The sequence below is a fragment of the Myripristis murdjan genome, chromosome 21 (genome assembly GCF_902150065.1).
Source record: "Myripristis murdjan chromosome 21, fMyrMur1.1, whole genome shotgun sequence".
In the NCBI taxonomy this organism is placed as follows: Eukaryota; Metazoa; Chordata; class Actinopteri; order Holocentriformes; family Holocentridae; genus Myripristis; species Myripristis murdjan.
In genome coordinates, this window is record NC_044000.1 from 15,395,273 (window position 1) to 15,417,778 (window position 22,506).

The following is a 22,506-nucleotide window of genomic DNA, read 5'->3' on the forward strand; positions in this document are numbered from 1 at the left end:
ACCATTACCCTGACAAACAGATTCAGATACCGGTGCCTACCTGTGTGTTCAGATCACTGGTCTCACAGCATCAGACAAACTAAACCACTGATTTTTAGACTGAACAGTTACATCACTTTTCATTTTAGACTGTCAACATGAAGCACAGAAAATAGACAAAAGGATATTCACTGGATTTAATACACCACTCGAATTTAAAGTGAACTGGAAGATTTCAATGTCCATTCATGACGATTACAAATCCATCTATGACTGAAGCACACCATGAATACTTTAATCAAAAGGTAATGGAAGTAATTTTTTTTTTTTTTTTAGGCAGGAATAACACTCTGTTCAGTGTGTTTCATGTGTTCAAGGCTTTATTTTGTATACTTGGCAGGCTGCAATTCTTGAAATGACCATTCTTATTGTGATACCAAATATTGACAGCACACTGGGTGTTGTGACTATTTCACAGATGGTTGTGTTTTCATAAAAGGGAACATGATACTGTATGTTGCCTAGTAATTACTACTCTGTGCTAGTTATTTAATTGCAATGCTGGTTTATAGAATAAGCAGGTATGGAAAATTCACTTGCATAAAACAATGAAAATCATTTTACTTGTAATACATGATGAAACATTAAAATCTGTAAACATTTCAAAACAGTTTCATTATACCATGAGTGGACTACAAATTTGAACACTTCACAAATTCAGTGCAATTAAGTGTATCTATTTTATGTTACAACTATCACTCAGATCATCCTCACATAAGAAGGCGTTTGAACATACATGCATACAATGGCTTTTACAAGTTTTAAATGTCACATTGTTCCATTATTCCACATAAAATATAAACACTCGAGTATGAGCAATCCAATATACACTGCACATTATAACTGTTAACAAATGTACAGACACTGAACTGGCATAATCTTACAGTCCAGAATATCAAAAAGTACATGAAATGAAAAAAAAAAAATCTTATATAGTGGTTGTATACAGTATAAATGATCTCATATTCTTCACATCTATTTGGGACTGACGAGGCATTTCTGCAGGAAGTTGCTCATGAGGGTGTATAAGTGCCGAAAGGCTGATCCTCCAAGACTGTGGTCCTTGTCAGCGTACCACTGAAATGAGCCCAGAAAATGAAATTAGAGTTCATACAAAAAAATACTGTCCCATTTGAGATAATTTGTCTTCATAGTTTGTGATGGGGAAGAGGAAAACGTGAAGCCTGTCAGGTAAACTGACCATTCAAAGTTTTGTGGTATATTGTCATATTATACATATTTTAAATTAACACCAGTTTAAGGACAACAAGGTAGTTTTTAGTCCATTTGTCCATTTGTTCTCCTGATTCAATCAACACCATTAAGGCCCATATTAGTCCTCTTCCCTGAGCCAATATTTACCATTGCCTCAAAGTCCACTTTCTCGTCAACCAGAGCTTTGGAGATCTGTGCTGCTTGCTGGAAATGAACATTGTCTACAGGAAAGAAAAAAAAAATGTTTGTACTACCTGACTGAACATCAGTGCTTACCTACTGGTCTAAAGTTTCCATGAAGCCAGGAGCATCCATTTGCCTGTGCTGCCTGCCATATTGATTAGCTAGTGAGCTGCCAAATGTTCAGGCGGACATTCAATTCAATTCAATTCAATTCAATTTTATTTATTTATATAGCCCAGGATCACAAATTACAAATTCGTCTCAAAGGGCTTTACAGAAAGTACAACATCCTCTGTCCTTAGACCCTCACATCGGATGAGGAACAACTGGGACATGAAGTGACTTAACCTACCGTCAGCTGTGCCATGAACCAAGAGATAGTCTACTGATGTGAAGTTTTTTGCCCTGCCTGTCACCGTGGAGTTCTGTTGAATAGAAAACTTTCACTGTTATAACACATTTGTAAAACCATAAATGCAGAATATGAAAAAGCTATCTTAACCCTCAAGCGACCAACTGGGGTCACCTGACCCAGGCATATATTTTTATTCATATTCTAAAGGTTATTTCTTTGATTCTTCAAAAATTTCTTTACTTTGTCCCCAATTAATTCATACCATTGTTTCAGGTTTCTGCCTTTATCAGGAGTGATGGGATTATTGTTTTAACACATCATGCTGGGGTCTTACGTGTGACCCCAGTCAAAAGCAACAGCTTATCTACCCTGATCAAACTAATCTTTGTAAAAATCCAGGTTTCTCTAGGGACAAGATATCAAGTGACACATATCCACAGAAGGGGGAGGGGGAGTTGTCTATGTGATTTTTGAGAAGACAGGCAGTTCAGCCGCTGACACAGAGCTCCCAGAAGGTCCACTCGTCTTCCTGGAGAAATTGTTTGCCAGGTAAAATCGTGCTCCAAATCAAAATGATTATGCTTATATGTATAATCAACTTGTCAGTCAGCGATATTGTAGTAATTCTGCATTGTTGTCATCATCATAAACAAACATTTTAACACTAATCTGGTTGAAGCTTTTTTTTGTTTTTAGTTTTGAAACACTATAATATACACTATAATTCTAACAAAGTACGTGTGTGTGTGTATTTTTTTTCCATGTCTAATGACATACTTAATGAAAAAAGATATTTTTGAATTGAAAGGAGCTTCTTTTTCATTCATGTTAAACTGGGGTTTGATCTGAGCCCAGTTGGACAAAACATGCTGGTTGCTTGAGGGTTGATGACATTTAATATGATATAAAGTGTTTCCATTTTTGATCTTTACCTTATAAGCCTCAGAATTCTCTGTGGGTTTGCTCATGTATCGTTCTGTGTACACTGCATCTGCAAAACAAAACCCAGCAAACGTCAATTATGAAAATATATCAGGCAACAAGACAAATTAAAACATTTTGTTGCAGTAATCACTACAATTAGACAGAGATTTGAATACAGACAGACAAAAAACAAATTGGAAATGTATTTAAAAACAATCAAACAACATCAGAAAACCTTTTACAGATGGTTTTACGAATGACAAACATAGAAAGATGCACCTACCATAATATTCCCACTTTGCCACCGGGGCAACTGCTATCCCACACTTGAAGAGTCCAGTTCCAGCACCCAAGACCATTGAGGTGACATAACCCCCATATGACTGGAAATCATCATTAGGAGTTTGAAGGAAAACAGAAACAATTTTGACTAAAATCATACAGAAATTACAGAAAGCAACAAGACAGGATCGAACTTACCCAGCCCCATATAGCTATTCTGTCTTTGTCAATAAAGCCCATGTCGATGAATTTCCTTGAAACACACACACACACACACACACACACACACACACACACACACACACACACACAAAGATTTCCAATGAAAAGCATAAAAATATTTGAGGAAAAAAACATTTATTTTATCTCTGAAATCAGCAGCCTACACATTCTATGTCACCTTATACATGTGACAGCATACAAGCAATGTTGATGTTCAAGTGCTTTTTACCTCACAGCTGTTATTTGATCCTCCACTTCATATGTGCCAAGACGCTGGTAGATTGAATGCATTATTTTATCACCTTGGTAACCACTTCCCCTTCCATCAAAACTGGCATAAATGATGCCCTCTGTGCTGGAGAGGTATGAGCCCCAGTTCAGTCTGTAGCGGAAGTCCACCCTCTGACTACAGGGGCCGGCATACCTACACAGGACGGCAGTGTATCGTCAACAGTGCACAACCATAACTTTACTGTCAATGGATGAGTTGAAATCTGATGAAGCGCTTTCTTACACATCAATAAGAAGGGGATATTTTTTAGATTTCTTGAAATTTGGTGGTAACATCATTTGATACCAAAGATCTGTTGATGAAAAAAAAAGAATTATGAAATGCTGAATAACACAGAAAAAGACTATCGTAAATGAGAAGAAAATTCACTTGTTTAAAATATTTAATCTCTCACCAAAACCCGCGATCCTCAAAGTACCACGCTTCATGGTCGGCATTTGAAATTCGCTGAGGATATTTTTCAGCTCCTTGTTTTCTTCAAGAACGGCAAGCTCTGAAAAACATAACAGAATAGCAAGTGCATGTATACTGACTACTAATGTGCACAGAAAACATTACATATTAACTGGACTATATCAATATAGACTTTGAATAATTGATGTTGAGGTGGAACAATTTGATTTTTTATCAGGTTTGCTGAAGGAACACGATCTGATCGAGTTTCGAGGGCAATATTAATGATGACTGCAATCAACCATGAGGAACAGCCTATGTAAAGGCACTATTTTATATTTTATTAATTTATTAACTTATCAATAAGTTGTGTAATGTTGGGCAATACAATGTTGCTATGTGCAAAGCCAGATGTTAATAATGCTTGTTTTATCACAACATACTGTGGCATATAGGATATTAATGGACAGACCGAGAACTTTCTAAGATCTAGGAGCATTGTCTTGGGGTTAATCCAATAAACTTGAAAATTTCATACATATACCTGCACCTGAGCCTCTGTTGTCCCTGAGGGTAAAGAAGGGCATTTCTGGGCCTGGGACAAAACAAAAATAGAGTGCAGTTTATTACACTCAGAACTCTCTGTATGAGTTATGTCATATCTGTCTGGACTTATTTATTGCACACAGTTCATTCCCCAGCATAGATAACCCTATACATTGACCATGGATGAGTTCATGCTCATGGGTAAATGTAGTGTGTTGGAGGGGTAACTAACCATAACAGCCCAACTGGTAGTAGGAGGCATCATAACTGAAGTAAGCATAGTAGTACTGACACCTGTCCTTATACAGGCCGCAGGTGAGGCACTGGGGGGCAGAGTGGCCGCTTCCGATCACAATCCTGATAAACAAACAACCAGCAGTCAGCTTACATCCTTTTCGGCAGGATGGATTAAACTGCATTTCTGATTCGTCAAACAGAGAGGAGGCCCTCCTTACTTGTAAAGATTTCTCTGGCCAGGTCTTCCTTGGTATTCATTACTTACATAATATCTGTGAAAAATAATTGAAGGAGCTTTACTTGATTTTTTAAAAAAGATATTCTTTAAATGATATGACATTTCATAAACAATTTTCTCATACTGCACCATTACTTACATGGCATCTTTTGTTAATTTGGATATGTAGATAACTTCCCACTTGCCTGAGGTAATAGGTGTTGCTTTGCCCTATAGGGAAAACCTTCTGTGAGTACAACACTCCACACTCAAGATATGAGGACAGCTATATTTTACATAACAGTGCTTGGAAATACTTACATCTTTTACATAATGTATATGCTTGTAGCCATAAGTGTCACTCATCACTTTGTAGAAACTAAGGTTATCCTCAGCAAAGAAAAGAGGCAGGGGATTATACTGGAAAAAAGTAATTATTTTATGGTTATTATTCTAATCTAACACCAAGGAACAATTAATCAGGTCAGTGGTGGTATTTGTTTAGTAGAACTTACATGACCGACCCAGCCTGTCTTGCTCGTTTGCTCAAATTTCTATAAAGAGTAGATATATTCATAGCATTTACTCATCACATATGTGCATTCAGTCATTACATTGCTCGTAATGCTCATAAAATTGGATTTCCTCAACTGGGGAGGTAAGTGACACCTACCTGCTTCTCTTTCCAGCTGCCTCCATCAAAGTCATAGATCTGTGCAAGCACATAATTCTGTTTCCTTGTGATCCACTGCACTGCGATGCGCTCGTCCGTAACCCAGGTCACTGAGCTCAAAAAGTGATCACTGAATAAAACCAATCGAGAGTGACAAGTTTTTCACATAGGGTAGACCATGGCAATATCACTGTGGTATATTTTTAGCTGATGACATAAACCCAAAGATTATACAGACCCAGAAGCAATGGAAGTGGGGGCAAGCACCTGTGTGCGGCTCGATGGATTTTCTGTATCAACAACAAAGAGCTTCACCTTTGGAATCTCAGACCCAGCCTGATAATAGTAATAATAATAATAAAATTTTTAAAATATTAATAATACAATAGCCATCTCGCTGAGTAATGATTCATTGGAGAATGCATTCTGTGAGGAACACAATCAAAAGCTGAATCAAGCAGAATTAAGCATGCAGCAATGTGACAAATAGAGAAAATAAAGAGTATACAATAATCAGTTTCTATTCATTGTGTGCATTGTTTTGTGCCTCATTTCATAAGTATAGTATTTTGTCTGGTATTACTCTAATATTAGATTTAATGCTTGAGAAGGGCACATAATTGAGCATCCCACCTTTGGGTATGGAACAGTCACTGTTTGGGGGTACTGGTCAGATCCATACCAAGAGAACTCCACTTTCTGAACGTCCGTGTCATTCAACTCTATGTAGGCCAAGAATTTTCCAGTTGATGACCACCACACTGCCCGATCTGATGCGAACACCTCCTCTGAAATTGTGAGTGAAAACAAATTTTCAGTTACCTCCTGGCACATACGACAAACCAATGACCACAGAGACACACACAAAATGTGCACATCTGCCACACCCTGCACCACTAACACATTAACACAGTGAATGCTACTTACCCTCATAGACCCAGTCTGGGACACCATTAAGGATCTCATTCTTTTTCCCATTGTGGGTCACTTGTACTGTTTCAGCGGTGACATCTGATTTCAAATAAATGTTGAAATCTGAGATGTAAGCCTAGAGAAGAGATTCTGGTTATGTGCAGAGTTCTATTTTTTTTTTTTTTTATTGATTTTTATTACAAATATACTACAAATCTATTTTCAGGTTGACAGCAATGGGATGTTTTGCAACAGTCATGCCTGACCTGACATTTTGTTTTTCAAGTGCAACCAGCCCCACGGTGCTTTGCATGTTTTCTATCAAGCCAATACACTTTAATACTTACATTGTTGTACTGAAGTGGCTACACTATCATTCATTTAAAAAAAAAAAAGAAGTAAATTGATGTCATGTATTAGCTATTAACCATGTTAATAAATGTTTGCATATTAAGGGTTCAGCCACCAGCCACAGTGATGTATTGATGTATTTTAAATTGTTCTACACTCACATATTTGTTCCCTGTTGGTGCCCAGGAAAAGTACTGCACAACTTCTGGAAACCTCGCCGAAGTGACAAATGCTCTGTAATGAAACATAAATCCATCACTGTCTTTTAGGCTGATATGTCTGTCTGTATGAATGAAATGTCACTATGGAAACAGTCAATGTTTGACCAGAGTCAGAATTATCCACAAACATTTCTTTAGAGAGTGTAAAATCCTGCATAACAAGGTCAACTTATGAAAGAGTGAAAACAGTTTAATAAATCAGACACTTACGAACTCTCCATATCATAGATGGAGTATGAGGCTGTGTAAGAATGTCTCCATTGCTGTTGGATTGTCAGCACATTACTGTCATTAATTAGATGTTTCTGACCTTTCTCGTCAAGCTGTATCTCCAAATTAAGATGATATTTCCAGTGCAACCACTGGAAAACATGACCAATGCATACAAAGCAACCTGAGAATGTTTGCAGGGTTTATTTCTCACCTTTGAGTAGTTGCTTTCAAAGCAGACAAACTTGTTATCTCCTGAGAGGTAATAAGTTGTGGCATCCACTTGGGCCTACAGTGCAAATGTTCATGGAAATATCAGTACAAAGTCAAATAATATCAACACTGGCAAATGTGTTTGTTTCAAAATTGTGTGTATTTTGGAAAAAAAAAAATTACAAAGGTTGAATTGCTCAAGTATAGTGACTCCTCCTTCGTTTCAGCATTGTGGAGGAAGACATGTCCTTCGCTTGTTTTATGCACATACTCATTGTCTGCAGAGTGAGGAAGACAGGGCCTTTTGTGAGACATGCAAGAGGATCAGCGTTCAAATCATCACGTTATGCTGTGCTGCAGAGAATGACTGCATGATGATTAGACTGAAAGTGATACCTGATATCCATCCAAAGTTGTATCCCTTCCACCTAATGGTGTCATTGAAATAATCTGCAAGGGTGTAAGTTCTTTTGGCACCACCAGCTCCTGTCAGTTCAGATAAACATAACACTGCATTTCTGGGGTTTTCACCAATAACAATACAGTTACTGAGTGATTTTGACTCCTGTTGAATCTAACAGATATGAGAGGGCTGAGACATTCATCCATCCTTCCATCACATGGTGGCGCCATTTGAACAACCGCCTGCTACCCAATGGCTCACTATGGCACTAATGATCTTGGTGCAGTGATTAACAAAATACACTCTCATCAGTTTTCCATACAATAGGCAATAATAAGATAATAACTAAGAATACATACGAATGAACAGACTAGCAGATCAAAATGTATATCATAATAAACTTCATATGGTGCAGCTTATTAGATGAGAAGGTTGCTTAAACTTACTGAAAAAAGTATCAAGCACCAACAACAATACATTATCAAAAATAGTGATTGATCAAATGTATTTAAGTGTAACAACAGATACCAAACACACAGAAAGAGGACAATAAATAAATACATATACAGTAGGTCTACTCTGAAGCAACTTACTTTTCAAATGAACTGCCACTGGGACAGCTATTAACGTGATGACGGCAGCCGCCCCTACCACCCCCCATAGCACCTTGCTGCAGCCCTGTGAAAGGTGAGGGGGACACAAAACAAAAGTCGAAACAAACTTCTTCTTTGACTGAGCAACTCTTGTGCAACAGGCTGTCTCCTTTTCTAGCTCATTTCTCCAGTCATTCCACCAGTTACACAGGCGCCTACTGCCAGGTAAGCAGCCTAACAGTGCGTTTACAGCTTTCCTTTTTCAGTTCAAAAAGTTACTTTGCGCAGCTGAATCTCATTCGGATATTGATCGATTTACTGACCATGATCCAGATGAAGTGCTCGACATTCAACGGCGGGTGGATGTGCGGCTCTCAAGCTTTTAAAAATCCTCAAATAAGGTCGCTGACTTCAAGTTAAAGTTCACTTCGTGGACATACAAGCAGATTTACTCATAGGAAGGCTGTGATAATTAACACTACTAATAAACTGTGCCTCAGTTTGACTCTCAGGACAACTAAAGTCCGGCTCCTCACTCCATAGCTCCAGATGCAGTGGTGAGGAGTCTCCGAGCAGACAGGGATGTCTCCTCGAAGTCAGCAGCCCACATAACTTTCCGAGAGCGCACAACTTGTGAGCAAGGATTTAGGAAGTGGCTTTATCACCGGCCGCACATCACACAGTCAACAGATTTGAAAATCAGTGCATGTTTCTCCTGATAAATTCAGCATTCCGTCCAGCTGTGAGAATAGCCACTAATAACAGCCCTCTTGTAGACTTGTAGATTACAAGCTGGAGAAAGAGACAGTTGGTGCTCCATTTTATTCTTGATTCATACTGCATGTACACAATAAACACCCACAACCAGGCAGAAAGTCATCCCACTATCACAGAAAACTTAAAGACCAGCAGTGTTGATACATACTTCCACACTCAAGCCCCTTAATACCCTCTCTTATGAAGTGAACCCAGCCATTACGGATTGTGTAACACCATTTTTCAGGCAATATAATCTAACAGATAGCATGCGAATGGACATAAATCATGTTTGAAACAGGATTATGATTAATTCACAAACAGCTGGGTTTAATGGAAAATTACCAGCACCTGTTTGTTAGCGTGTGTGCTGACAGGTGCACTCTGCTGAGACGTTACCACAGGCTCTGAGGCTCCTGTCCCATGGGACCTCAGGGGTGTGGGAGGTAATTTATTTTTATTTTGATCCAGATCCAGGTCTACCGGAGATACGTGGTTTAAGTATATTTCCTGATTATTTTCACCTAAAAATTTAACCATTGCCCTTGCTTTAGCAGAAACATTATATGCATATGACTAATGCACAAAAAAACCCACCTCACTGACAACCAGAGACAAAGTAAGTCATGAATACACTGTAGTCTAGCACTATAACATAGAGGCTGTGTTTTTCCAGTTCAACATGGCTCTTTACCATTATGGCAGTATAGGACTCAAAGGAAGCAGTGCTTTCAGAGTGCTGTTGATAATTCAAACTGTACAAGACACACTTAAAATCAGAATAGGATGCATCATTATTTGTAATTCTTCTGTGTTGTTGTAATCAGTAGTCGAGTTGTAAAAAAAAATTCAGGGGGGATGGTCAATTTTTTTCACTTGATGAAAAGGGAGGATGGCAGTTTTACAGGGTGGATGATTCTGACCGTTTTTATTTCAGGGGGGATGCCATCCACCCTCATCCCCCCTCAACTCGAGTACTGGTTGTAATTCATTGTGTGTCTTCGTCGTCTGAGCTCTGCACCACTTGGCTTGCATGGTGAACATAGTCCAAGGCAGGAAACTGGATGGCAAGTTCATTCCATCTGGTACAATTGCTAATCTTCTTTCCATTGTATGCCACCACAAAGTTTTTCACATGGAGGCAGGGAAACTCGAGCCCATGGAAGAGCATCATTGAACCCCATCTCTGCAATAGAGGACATAAAGAGGACTGACATAAGTGGACCCACTTCTGAATTAATACAGTATGTAGATACATCCTTGAGTGGCCAAGGGGTTAATCTCAGTGCTTCAGCACAGAGTTTGTAATGCAATGTATATACTTGCCAGACTTTGATTTCAAAACAACAATAACACAAATAGAGTGCATTAACTTATGCCAATAAGCTGACATGTGGGAGCTGTGATTCTCTAACAATTTGTTTTGAACAATTTATGCTTCTTATTTAATAGTGTTTAAGACCTCTAAGACCATTCAGATCTTCTTTTCCCCTCCCGTTTTTGATTCTGTTTGAAAACAGTTGTAGACGACAATGGTTGGCTCCTCTGAGTCTGTGAACTGTGAATACTGCCCTGCCTCTGGTGTTCATTACCGCACCAAATACACAAGATGAATCATAAGATTAGCTCTTTTCACCAAACAAACACGAGTAATCCAACTCTCACAGGGAAAAAAAGGTTTACCTCAAAGACTGAGAAGCCCAGACAACACAAACGCTTACCTGACCACAGATCTTGCATGCTATGAAGACATTGGTCTCATAGTCCAGAAGCCGCTCCTGAAGAGAGGTGTTTTCTTTTCGGATGAAAAGTTTTCTGAAAAACAGTGAGTTGTTATTCTCCGACTGCCCAACCAAGGCAGTATTATTCAGCATCAGGGTTTCATTTCAAAAGAGAAACATTAAAGGAGTACTCCAATGTTTTGGGCAAAATATCCTTTTCCAGTTAACCCAGACTGACACAAGACTAGAGTGCTCTTTTAAGTACATACACTAGTAAACCTACAGGACAGGTTGAAATCATTTATAAGTCAGCTCTGAGTGAACTGTATTCATACCCAAAGTGTGGCGACACGTTGACTCTGTGCATGTTTTCAATGATTTGGATGTCGTCACCATTGCAGACATGGCTGCTGCAGCCTCTGCAAGTAAACTTCACTTCAGACGGGCTGCTGCTCTTCCTGTCTTTCTGCTTCTTCTTAGTCTTTCGCACCCTCTCCTCCATTATAGCCTGGAACTGAAGCGTCATGATCTGATGGAGGAAAACAGCTTCAGAAAATGGTCCTGGCAATGCGGGATTTATCAGCAACATTTACCTGAAGTCTGTTAGTACCCTTCTTAGCTCAATTTTTACAATTTGAAACAGTTAAAATGGAAAAGAGTAAAGTAAATGATAGAGGAACACACCCGTTTGTCATAGTCGTCTTGACTCAGACTCTTGATTTTGGCAATGGCCTTGCTCATCATATCCTTGCGATACTCATTGATGCTCTCTTTTTCAGCCACTGCGGAGCCTTTCACCTCAACCAGAGTGTAACTGCTGTCCTCAGCTCTTGCTCGGCCCTCAGCCTAAAAAGGTCAACGTCAGGGGAAATGGTAAGCAAATGGTGTGACACTTTCCTATGGTTTTAATTAGTGGATTTTACAGCTATTGCTGCTTAACACAGACCAAAGTTCCAGCTTTCATAGTTCCAGCTACAGTCATTTGACCACTGACCTGAATCATAGCGATCTCATTGGTCACAAGGCCATATCGGATGACAAAATTGCATTGTGGTATGTCTAAACCTTCCTCTGCCACTGTGGTAGCAATCAGCAAGTTGACTTCCCCATTCCGGAATTTGTTCAAAACATCCTTTTGCTCTGCCTAAGTAAAACAATAATGTGAATGAAATCAGCGTTGATTAAGTAGCATGGGATGTGCACAGGATGCCAAAAGAAAATGCAATCACTGTACTTTTTACAGATGTGTGCTCTTACAGCTGTCATTGGTTTGACATTACTCTGGTCTCCTCCTCCAATCACATAGGAAGCTTTCACTCCGACATCTGAAAACTTGGAGTTTTCCTGTATCCACTGACTTAAGGCCATGGCACTGCAACGTGTTCTGGTGAAAATGATCCCTCTGGCGCTGTCTCTGCTGGTGAACTCATGAAGAATAATCCTTCTCAGTTCCGATAGGCTTTTGTTTTCAAATTGTGGTTGTCCTGCAAGTGTCTGCAGCTCCTTTTTGTTCTCTGTAGGGCATGCATTTCAAAGAATTAACCAAAAACACGGTGCTGAAATGCTACAGAATATGCAAGGGCATTAATGACCAAGGCAACAAGTGTGAAGAACTCTTACATTTATCTTTTAATGGTACAAGTGGAATTAATTGGGAGTACTGACAATGCTTAAATACCTTTGAACAAATTGAAGAGGAATCTCTCAGTGTCTGTTATTTGTATGGGCTCATCCTCCTCTGGGGCCACTTTTTTCTTCATTTCTTCCTCTTGGTATTTGTTAAGAAATCCAAAGGCATCCCACATGCGTATGGTGTTGCTCAGTTGTAGACCCTCGTTGTACTTTCGAAGATGTTCAACACAAACCCGCACTTTATGGTCTTCGTCTTTAACAGCTATGAGAGAAGATCATTCCTCAGATCTATGCAAGCCAGGCTGTTTTACATCAGCAAGAAATGAACAAACTTTAGACAGGGGCAACTGAGCATGGTAAAAGTTGTGCTCACCTTTTCGCTCTTTTTGAACCACCCATTGTTCATAGTTTTGAGACCCCAGGTCACATGTAGGGCTCAGACTGGCATGGATATGAATGGCATTCATTATTTTCTTGATTACATCCCCAAAAGGATCCTGAAAGAGATTGTGTTTGGATGCACAAATATGTATCATTCTTAATTGTATTCCTTTGATAGATAGGACAAGTTCCAGTGAAAATAATAACAGAGGCATTTTCCTTAAGAAAAAAAAAAAAAAAGTCGAAACAAGTATACCTCTTGTCGGGCTTCAACAGAAGCAATTTGCTTGTACGGGTCCTTTTTGTGTTGCCCATTGTCCTTGGTCATGATTTTATAGGCATCCAAGTTTGCACAAATCTACCAAGGGAAACACAAAGATTTACGGTATCAGACTGAATCAAATTAATTTAAATCACCTCTATCTAAGGAAAATCCACTATTGTGCTCAATTTCAGTATGTTCAATAAAGAGGCTATTGTATCTAAGGAAAATCCACTATTATACTCAGTTCCAGCATGTCCAACAAAGGGTTAAAACCAAAAGGCTGTTTTCAATTTTTTTCCCCCACTGTGGTAATAGTATGATAGGCATAGTAAGCTTTATGGCTGCCCAGTATGCAGGGGCCATGTGGAACATTAGAAACAGCTTGGCAGGGTGAGCAGGGTATTAAATGAATGAGGCAGGGAGGGTGGGGCAGGATTTAACCCAACCAAAGAGGTGAAACTGCTGAATCAAAGTGTGGAACCGAAGGAATGAGACTGGGGATGTTAGCTGTTGTCTGAGCATACAGTGCAAGACAAAAAGGCTACAACAGTATTTACTTGTAAAATGTGCTCCTCAGCTTTATCCATTTTTGTGGCTCCCCCAACACCTGGTGAGGCAGTCAGACCCAGGATCTGAGGGATGGGCACTGTTTTTTTCTGCTCCTTCTTAAGCTGCACATTCTTGTGCTTCTGCTTCAGGTAGCGCATCATTATGTGGTTGTAGACTTCTCCCTTTTTAGTGTGGTGACACTCATCTATTACAATCAGTGTCAAATCTACAAAAAAAGCAGAGGACATGAACAAATAAATGCATCTGGGTGATCCAATCTGGTACTTGCATTAGGTGTGTGCTTTGGCTGTACAAACTAATGACTAACATTGGACAATATGCTCAACATTGAAAACACAGAGGAACAAAGGCGTTTACAGTGCCAAGACTGTGAAGCCAAAATGGGAAGAGCAAATACTTGAGAATAACAGTAAAACACATCCAACCCAGTGGTTCTCTGATTGTTTATACTCATGCTTGTCTCAGTGTAATACTATTTTCAAGAGGCATAATTACTTACATGTAAAAAACTCCATATTTTCTCTAGTTTTTAAAAATAAAGTGGTGCATTTGATTTTTACTCACAAATTACAGCATCTCTGTATGAGAGCTTTCCCCAGAAAAACCAGCTCTTTTCTTGGAGCTTGACACGGCAGTTTTACCCACACAACCACAGTTACCGGAAATGATTCCTTCAAGAACGTATTAAAATGTGGATTTCACAACAATATGAGCAAAATGGTGAAATATAACCATTCAGATGTACAAGTTAAACCACAATAATACAAATATGTCCCTAGAGGAGAAAAGTGTGGGAGTGGAACGGGCAGCTTGATGTAGGTGATAGAGGCTCTCATGTGAATTTGATCAGCTACACACTGATGGCTTGAACAGACGTGTGGCCAGGAAACCAGCAGATAGAAAAAAAAGTAAGCCCTCAGGCATTTCAACAAACAGCATATGTTCCACTGAGGTGGCTATTCCACCTTGGACCGGTGAGTGCCAGCGAGCGCATAGCAGAGCCGGAAGACTTTGACAGGAACCTGTCAGGTATCATCAGGGGAGATGCTGCTAGTGGCTTCCTATTCCAAAACCTGTCAAAGTCTGCGGCTGAGGCCTGCACAGGTCGTAACTTTAGGCTTTAAGAAAATTTGTTAACAAGTGGAGGTGCTGTGGCCTTATCTGATTTTTTATGTTTATAAAGCCAGCTGAAACCTTAAAGAAATTTTTCACTCAAGGAAAAAGTAACATTATGTATGCTCAATCCATCTGTTGCATTGTGATGTGTTGTACTATATTCTTTTTGCTACAGTGGCCATTAGCTCATGGAGAGAAAATTTGGCAACATACCACTCAGCTGAACTCCCTCATCATCTTTGTTGTCCAAGAAGTTTTCTAGAATCTGGGCTGTGCATATGATAACATCATTTTTCTTCACAATCTCTGTGAAGGAGATTTTCAGCGGTGAGTCTCCGCTGACTCTCTCCACTTTATATGCATGCTTCAGAAATGGCCGGAACTCTGTGGAAAAATGCTGCTCAACCAGAGGCACCTACAGGATAGTACAGCACATTCAAAGAAATGTCACTGCAAGCAATGGTTTAAAAAAAAAAAAAAAAAAAAAAAAAAAAAAAAAAAAAAAACAGCAAATGGAAATAATTGGCATTACATTCATGCTCTTAGCTCTTAGTTTAAATATGCCTTTGTTTATCTTAGTAATTGCAGTGTTAGGACTGTCCTGACAACAGTTTAGCACAGATGCATATCTGTAAGACAGTATTCATTTAGTTTGTTATTGTTTAAGGCAGGGTTTCAAATTGGCTGTGCACCAATTTTGGAATATTTGCTAATGATTTAGGGAGGTTCAGGGAAACACTCCCTTTTCTACTGAGACTCTACTACAAAGTTATTATACAATTCTTTCCAGTAATGAATAACAAAGCACAAAGATCCATTTCAGTCATAAGGATATTTCTAAGATGGTGGCTCCAAGACAGTCTTTTAACTCTCAGTCATACAGCAGAGTTTGTAGTAGGGAAAAAAAAATATAGTATGAAATAGGATAAGTGATGACGGTGATTTTTCCAAAGCAGAGCCCCACACTTCTGTGCCAAATGGTAACAAAGTAAAGGGGATATGTAAACCCTAAGGCATGTAATTTGTGGTGAGTTGACCCACATGTATAAACTGACTGAAACACAGAACTTTCTTTGGATCTTCAAGAGGACAAAAGTAGGCCAACATCATAGTGTATAGCTGCAGGTCAAGAGTGGAAGACTTTGAACCATATACCTTGTTCACCAGGACAACAACTTTCCCAGATCGCCCCTCTCTCCTCCTGCTGTCCAGATGTTCTCTAGTAATATAGACTGCAACTCTGGTTTTACCACTTCCTGTAGGGAGGCATACGATGATGTTTTTCCCCTCCAGGGCAGGTCTAGCAGCGTCCATCTGATAATCTCGAAGAACAATGTCAGCTCTTTTGGGGCCTCCAGCTGCTGCCATGTCAGTTCCATCTGTAAAGCAGAGCAAAGGTTCACATAAAACTGCTGTTCACAACAGAAACTTGCAATTACAGGCAATAGTTACTGCATTCCCAGCAAAGAAAGGCTCTGCTTGTCATTGTTTGGGTTTTTGGTCTTGTAGTGAAATGTCTCCTAAATCTTACTATTAAAATAACATCGACTGTTCAGACACACCAAATTTCTGGAAAGTCCTACATGTGTGAAATGTAAACACCAGGCATTTAGATGTTTATTATGTGTTTCATTGCTAATTTGCAAACATTAAAACCTTGCAGCCCATCAAATGAACCCCCTGCAGAACACGAATATTAACACAGTGGTGTTTGACTAGAACATAAAGAGCTGTGTTAGTCAGGTCAGACATGAACACTGTGTACTTTAAATTATGTCACTGGGTGGCACTGTTGCACAATCTTTGCCATGTCCAAGCCATAAAGTCCAACAACTTTAAGTGAAAACGGTACAGAAAGCAGGCCAATATGGATGACACATGTCTGATGTCATAGTACAAGCGCAAATGAGTAGATGGAATCTGGCCTTTTGCAGCATCATTGCAAAATAAACTTTGAGATCATGTTAAAACACAGATGTGAACTCATTTAATTGCCTCTAATTTTCTAAAATACACAAGATAAAAGTCATCCATTGTTTCTCTTCGCACAGGCTAGCATCTACATGTGCAGGTCGATCATGATGACCTCTCAAATTCATCACCTCAGAGGTGATTCGACATCACCTCAAGTTAGATATAACACACTTTTTCCTACTTTTCATATTCAAGCAGCTTTGGTCATCTGTTAGCCATTTCTTTCACTTCCACTGGGTATTTTCATTCACAGGTTAATGCAATGGTGTTATTTTGGTGTTATTTTGGAATTACTGAAGTTTGTATTATTTTCTCTCTTGCAATAGCAGCAGGTTTGTGGTCACTTCGTACAAACTGTCAGCCCAGCAAGTTAGACAAGATAGAGTCTGCCAGGCTAGCAGGCTGTGGCTCATTTGATGTGTCTAGTTTGGGGGCAAAACATGACACCGCACAGTGTGCATATAGCCCCTTTCCCTAAGAACTGAGGGAAGGGGGCTGAGGAAAATGTGGCCTCAGTAATGAGTTCAAAATGCAAAAATGTTTTTCAAAGCAGACATATTTTAAGTCTCCTACTTAGACTTGGTATGCTAGAAGTTGAAGTGCTGTCTCAAGGAAGTTATTAAATTACACTTATGTGATACAAGACCATGGACATGAAGAAATGAGGCAGTAAAACAACAGTGGAAGTAAACAGTGGCATTTCTGGTCACTTGGTCATTTATTAGCAGTTCCCAGACTAAACGTATTAGAGAGGAAATCAGCCATTAGCCCCGCTTAATACCATTCCAATAAGACAAAAACCCACAGGGGCTGTTTTTCCACTTGATCCAGCAAACTAAAATTCCTTATGTTTAAGTGAAGACCCACAAGTATCTTAAAATAACAGAACACATGTGTGACTGGTTTTATGGGCCGGCCTACCAATCCTTGATATAATGGACTGTGCTTGCACCATGCACTCTAATCAGCCACAATGAGTTTCATGATGTTACTCAAAAAGTGAGACAAACTGTGCCCTGATTTTAAAGGAATAGTTAAAAAAAAAAAGAAAAGAAAAAAAAGTCATTATTGACTTACTCTCGTGCCAGCTAAAAAAGTTTGAGTGTCAGTGTAGTGACTTAGCTGGCTTTGCTCCACAACAACTGGAGTGAATTGTGACCATCTCTTAAGAGTTTCCAAAAAAAAAAGTATTAATTTGCACCAAAGAGCATTTTCCAAGTATTCTGAAACTGATTGAACTGTGGCTTCAAGCCTCATTATTTCTTAGATTTTCCACATACAGTAGAGAGCAGATGTCTACAAATGATGTCAGAAATAGAGCATGCTGGAATGACCTAATGAAGTGGTAAATTTAAACAGGAAAGCCAGATTCTCCCTCTTCATCTGAGGTGCCAAGCATAACAATTTGTAGCCAGTAAACCTATCAAAATATCATTGGCAAAAAATGATGCAAATATTATCCTCATCATTCTGGATTTGGAGTATAAAGAAGCTCTGCCGCACTGGGTTTCTAAAATAGTTCCCAAAGAGTTGTCTTTACTGTACAGCTGCAAAACCCCAGAGTATTAGCTGAAATGGAGTACATGAAGACAGCATTACTCTTCCAGCAGATCACTGTAGACCACCAAAGCTTTGGGAGCACAGAAAATCAAGATAATGAGGTAAATGTTGGAATGTTGGTGCATTATAGTTGTCTTGCTTCATAACACTTTGATTGTGTTGTTTTTAGTAAGCCTAAAGATAACAAAAAGTAGAACTGAGAAAGAACAGGAGAACAAACAGACAAACAAACACTCATATAAATATGCACACTGATGCAAGGCCTGCTCATGACATCAACCTTCTGCTCTGTTTGTCCTCTTGGTTTTCCAGTTGCCACGTTAATCCACATGTAATTATTTTTATGCCAAATAATCTTTTCTTGTTTGACTGTGCCAAAAGACGACATCTCTGATATCAGCACAATTTTGGAGAGGCACCAAGATCTTTACATGTGAAGAGTGAAACACCAGCATGAGGACTGAATGAACACAGCATCTACAGTTGTTTTGTAGCAAACTGCATGGCGCTGCTCACAGGGATAAAAAAGACCCAAGTCTTTGCATTTGACATCAGCATTCATACAACATGTTGTGCTGAAATACAGAATCAAATGAGGTGGTATTAAACTTTTCCTTTACATTAGTTCTTAGTTCGCCAATATAAAACCAGCATGTATTTGCAGTTTAAAACACTTGCTAGGCTCTGCTAGGATCTATAACCTCTGTGTGGTAGATCATGGTTCACATGTGGAACATATTGTGCGGAGTTAAGCAGGCAGGCCTCAGGAACGTTCCACTTAACACTCATTTGTTCCTCACACTATAAGTCATCTCTAGGCCTGCTTTGATTTCAATTTGACTTAAACTGCTAATCCTATTGGAGCATGGCTGGTAAGCGACAAAGGGTCACAGGGAGAAAAATCTGCAGTATCTACATTACTAACATGTTTTACATTATCACTGTGTACAGACATTGTACTCCTCCCTGAACAGTGGAAACCCAAATCAATTAAACACAGTCTTACTTGTTGAGAAGGGATCCAAGTCATTTGGCAGTTGTTGGAGTTCAACACTTTCTTCATTGTATAAATCTGCAAATACATCAACCAAGGTATAAAATAAACAGGTGAAGCATTATCAGACAGTATATGATATGAAATGTCTTAAAATGCACATTGGATGAACGTCCGAATTAAGTTCTCTGGCTTCATTTGTCTTTTTGTCTTTTCATATTAAGTAGCAAATATTTACCGACATAACTAGGATCCCACTTCTCTGCTGTCAGCTAATATCATTAGCAACTTTACCATTAAGTATATACAGAAGTTTGCTCATATAATAGAAGAGCGGTGTCGTGTTCAACCTGTGGCCTCATCCCCCGTCTCTTCTGTCACGCTGCTGTCCAGACACTCCAGGTTATCAGGGGCCTGTGCTCCTGCTGGTCCTTCCTCTGCGGTGACATCACTCCCTGCAGGTTCATCTGTCAGTGGAGGCAGGCCATCAGTCTCACCAAGCCACACACACAAAGACATGTTGAGGCCACATTGTGCTACTTAACAAACACTCAAACATAGCAGGTGTTTCTGTATATAAGAAAACACAAACATTCAGTGCTTGTTTTTTTTTCTGACACTCCTTAATGTAACACTCCTTAATTATACAAAAATGGGCATACACTATAAGCAAAACAGCTTAATCTGTATTAGTGACCATCCATTACAATTTCCCATAGCTGGAACTGATTTGAAAAAGATTTTACAGTAGTTTACTGCACTACACTATACCTCAGTACATTATAGTGTACTATAGTATAGCAATGTTATAACTTATGTAATGGTGATTTTGATGTAGAAGTTTATACAATGTCTGTGTTTGGTGTACATTACAGTGTATACAATCGTTGTTTTTATCCCTTAACAATAATGTAAGAGAATTCCTAGTAAGACTTCCATTAAGTTAGTAACCTTCTTTGCCATTGTCTTGTGTTTCTCCTGTCAGTTCGTAGTACACCGGCCAGCATTCTGTGTCTCGCAGGACCTTCAGAAATGTGGAGAACCACCCGGGTCGACCTCTCACAATTCTTGTCAGAAGTGCACGAGCTCCTTTCCTGTTTCCGCTGTTTTTTTCTTCAGCTTCAATCTACAACATGTACATAATGAATGGAGTGAGTTGGTTATACAAGCAGGGGAAAAGGCAGTGCTATGGAACTTGGATGAGTGCAGTGTCAGGCTGATCCTGCCATCTTCTGGTCAATGGCTGTAAAGACTAAGGGGGGAAAAAAAAAGATGAGTCACTGTAGCCTAGACTGTGCCAGGGGACTAACTTTTGATTGCATTACATTTACTCTAGTTAATGAGTGTCTTTTAGTGTACTTTGTACTTTTGGGGTGTTTTTTTCAGGTCATTAAGTAGATACAATTTATTTAGTTCCAATTTCAAATCACATCCATTACAGAGTGCAAATTTTGTGGGCTTTACATAGTATGCAACAGAAGATCCATGGATGTGAGCTGCCAGGTTGTGGAGCCATTCACAGTGAGTTAATGGCTTTGTTAGTGCACTTTATTTTATAATTTCCAAATGTTACAGTTATAAGAATTTGGTGTGAACTATGTCCTCTCCTCCATTAAGATTTTCAAATCACATGCAACAGTGCTCTTTTCTTAAAAGTTACAGACTAATTCACTTAATGCATTTTTACACAGGTAACTTTCAGCATAGCAGTTCAAGTTCAAGGTTATTTAAAGCTCACTGTTTACCGCCTCAGAAGGGCTTTGTATGCCCACAAGTTTTCCACAGGCAGGATGAAAACCCCGGACTAGTGACCAAACTTCAGCAGGATTTTGTTGGTACTTTCCAACCCCACTTTTGATGTGTTGGCAAGGTCACTGTTGGGATTATAAACTTTTTTCTAATGCACACTGGTGACCACTGGAGGACGGTATTGATCCTACATGACATTTTTTTTCTCTTCCTCTCTTCCTTCTTTCGTTTCTTTCTTTGTCAGTTTCATTAATTATGTGACATTTGTGTCAGATCACACACAGCAAAGTGCTAATGATGAACATATTGATGAATTTGTTTGATGGGACTGGATTTGTGTTCAACATTACTGTACTTACATTTTCCTTATCCTCTTTGCTGATAATTCCTTCAGAGAAACAGTGGGCACACACGTCAGAGGTCTTCAGACGGTCCAAGAGACTAGGGGACATGAGCTGAATGAAGAGGACGCAGGCATCGTTGTCTGCCTCCTCAGTGGGATCTGGGAACTTGGCCTCCACATAGTCAGCTGCATGCTGACAGCCTCCGTTTTTCAGCGCGTCAACAAACTCCATGAACCAGCCGTCATGATGTGGCGTCTTAATGACTGTATTGATGAGCAGGTCCACTGCCGCCGTGTTGCTCTCATTCCTTGCTTTGTTTCTGATCAGCTCCTTTTGGTCATTGCCAATAGAATGAATAAGATCCAGGACCTGGTCGACCAAAATAAGATGTCGCAACCTTTGCCTGACGCTTTCAATGACAATCACTCTTTCAGTATCGTCGGATGCCATTCTTCTCCCCTATAGCCGAGCTGTGATAGCGCTTATCACGTCTTTAAACTATAGGCTGCCTCCAGTGAACTGACAAACACAGGGCAGCTCTCCCAGTTTAACTGGGGAAACTGAAAGTATTTCACTTTCGTTTCTCTGGAATTAAAAGTAGCTATATAAAACTCGCCACTAGGTGTCATCAATGACACTGTTAAGCTCTAGATATAGTGAGTATACTGGTAATATTCCTGTAAGGATTATGGGACTACAAGATTGATCATAGGATCAGGCTTACTTCTTTGTTATGAGGGAAGAAAACAAGAATAGTTTCCTGGTCATCTCTATTATGCATATTTTCAATCTCTGCGGGCTACAATACAAATTATACTTTTTTTTTTTTAAATTCAAATTATTCTAAAATAATGTTTATTTTGAACCCTTGCTTTGCAACAAAGCGTTCTCTCACTTCATAGCTTTGTATTGGAACAGCATGTCTAAGTGACCTCATTTACTTTGAGGTTAGCACATCATATG

General features: G+C 39.3%; 2 protein-coding genes and 1 long non-coding RNA gene across 3 annotated transcripts; 1 reads left to right on the forward strand and 2 right to left on the reverse strand.

Moving 5' to 3' along the window:
- Positions 1-333: 333 nt before the first annotated feature.
- On the reverse strand, positions 334-9,057 carry fap (fibroblast activation protein, alpha). The gene is made up of 26 exons (XM_030080169.1): positions 8,805-9,057; positions 8,482-8,566; positions 7,882-7,971; positions 7,669-7,763; positions 7,487-7,561; positions 7,273-7,325; positions 7,003-7,075; positions 6,506-6,626; positions 6,212-6,366; positions 5,817-5,914; positions 5,579-5,708; positions 5,421-5,459; positions 5,227-5,325; positions 5,066-5,136; positions 4,907-4,960; positions 4,684-4,808; positions 4,450-4,500; positions 3,907-4,005; positions 3,735-3,804; positions 3,450-3,644; positions 3,197-3,251; positions 3,000-3,099; positions 2,725-2,783; positions 1,790-1,862; positions 1,402-1,475; positions 334-1,116 (listed from the first exon to the last, which is right to left on the reverse strand). Exons 1-26 carry the CDS (start codon positions 8,805-8,807, stop codon positions 1,015-1,017), a joined length of 2,244 nt encoding a protein of 747 aa, XP_029936029.1. The 5' UTR covers positions 8,808-9,057; the 3' UTR covers positions 334-1,014.
- On the forward strand, positions 8,551-13,457 carry LOC115379471 (uncharacterized). The gene is made up of 3 exons (XR_003930252.1): positions 8,551-8,706; positions 11,738-11,831; positions 12,265-13,457. It is a non-coding gene; the product is annotated as an uncharacterized LOC115379471 (long non-coding RNA).
- On the reverse strand, positions 9,297-22,074 carry ifih1 (interferon induced with helicase C domain 1). The gene is made up of 16 exons (XM_030080168.1): positions 21,559-22,074; positions 20,402-20,576; positions 19,801-19,917; positions 19,463-19,528; positions 16,078-16,301; positions 15,136-15,337; positions 13,794-14,011; positions 13,228-13,329; positions 12,964-13,087; positions 12,637-12,852; positions 12,216-12,472; positions 11,953-12,102; positions 11,643-11,804; positions 11,294-11,487; positions 10,959-11,052; positions 9,297-10,423 (listed from the first exon to the last, which is right to left on the reverse strand). The coding sequence occupies exons 1-16, from the start codon at positions 21,991-21,993 to the stop codon at positions 10,226-10,228; spliced, it is 2,934 nt and encodes a 977-aa protein (XP_029936028.1). The 5' UTR covers positions 21,994-22,074; the 3' UTR covers positions 9,297-10,225.
- Positions 22,075-22,506: the final 432 nt, after the last annotated feature.

Excerpts from the sequence above, each read along its gene's own strand:
- fap (XM_030080169.1), bottom strand. Across the intron at positions 4,961-5,065 it reads AAATTAACAAAAGATGCCAT|ATATTATGTAAGTAATGAAT; the intron begins GTAAGTAATGGT and ends TATTTTTCACAG. Across the intron at positions 4,501-4,683 it reads CTACCAGTTGGGCTGTTATG|GCCCAGAAATGCCCTTCTTT; the intron begins GTTAGTTACCCC and ends GTTTTGTCCCAG.
- ifih1 (XM_030080168.1), bottom strand. The coding sequence starts at position 21,993 with ATGGCATCCGACGATACTGAAAGAGTGATTGTCATTGAAAGCGTCAGG. Across the intron at positions 13,330-13,793 it reads CTGAGGAGCACATTTTACAA|ATTTGTGCAAACTTGGATGC; the intron begins GTAAATACTGTT and ends TTCCCTTGGTAG. Across the intron at positions 11,053-11,293 it reads AACGTGTCGCCACACTTTGG|AAAACTTTTCATCCGAAAAG; the intron begins GTATGAATACAG and ends ACTGTTTTTCAG.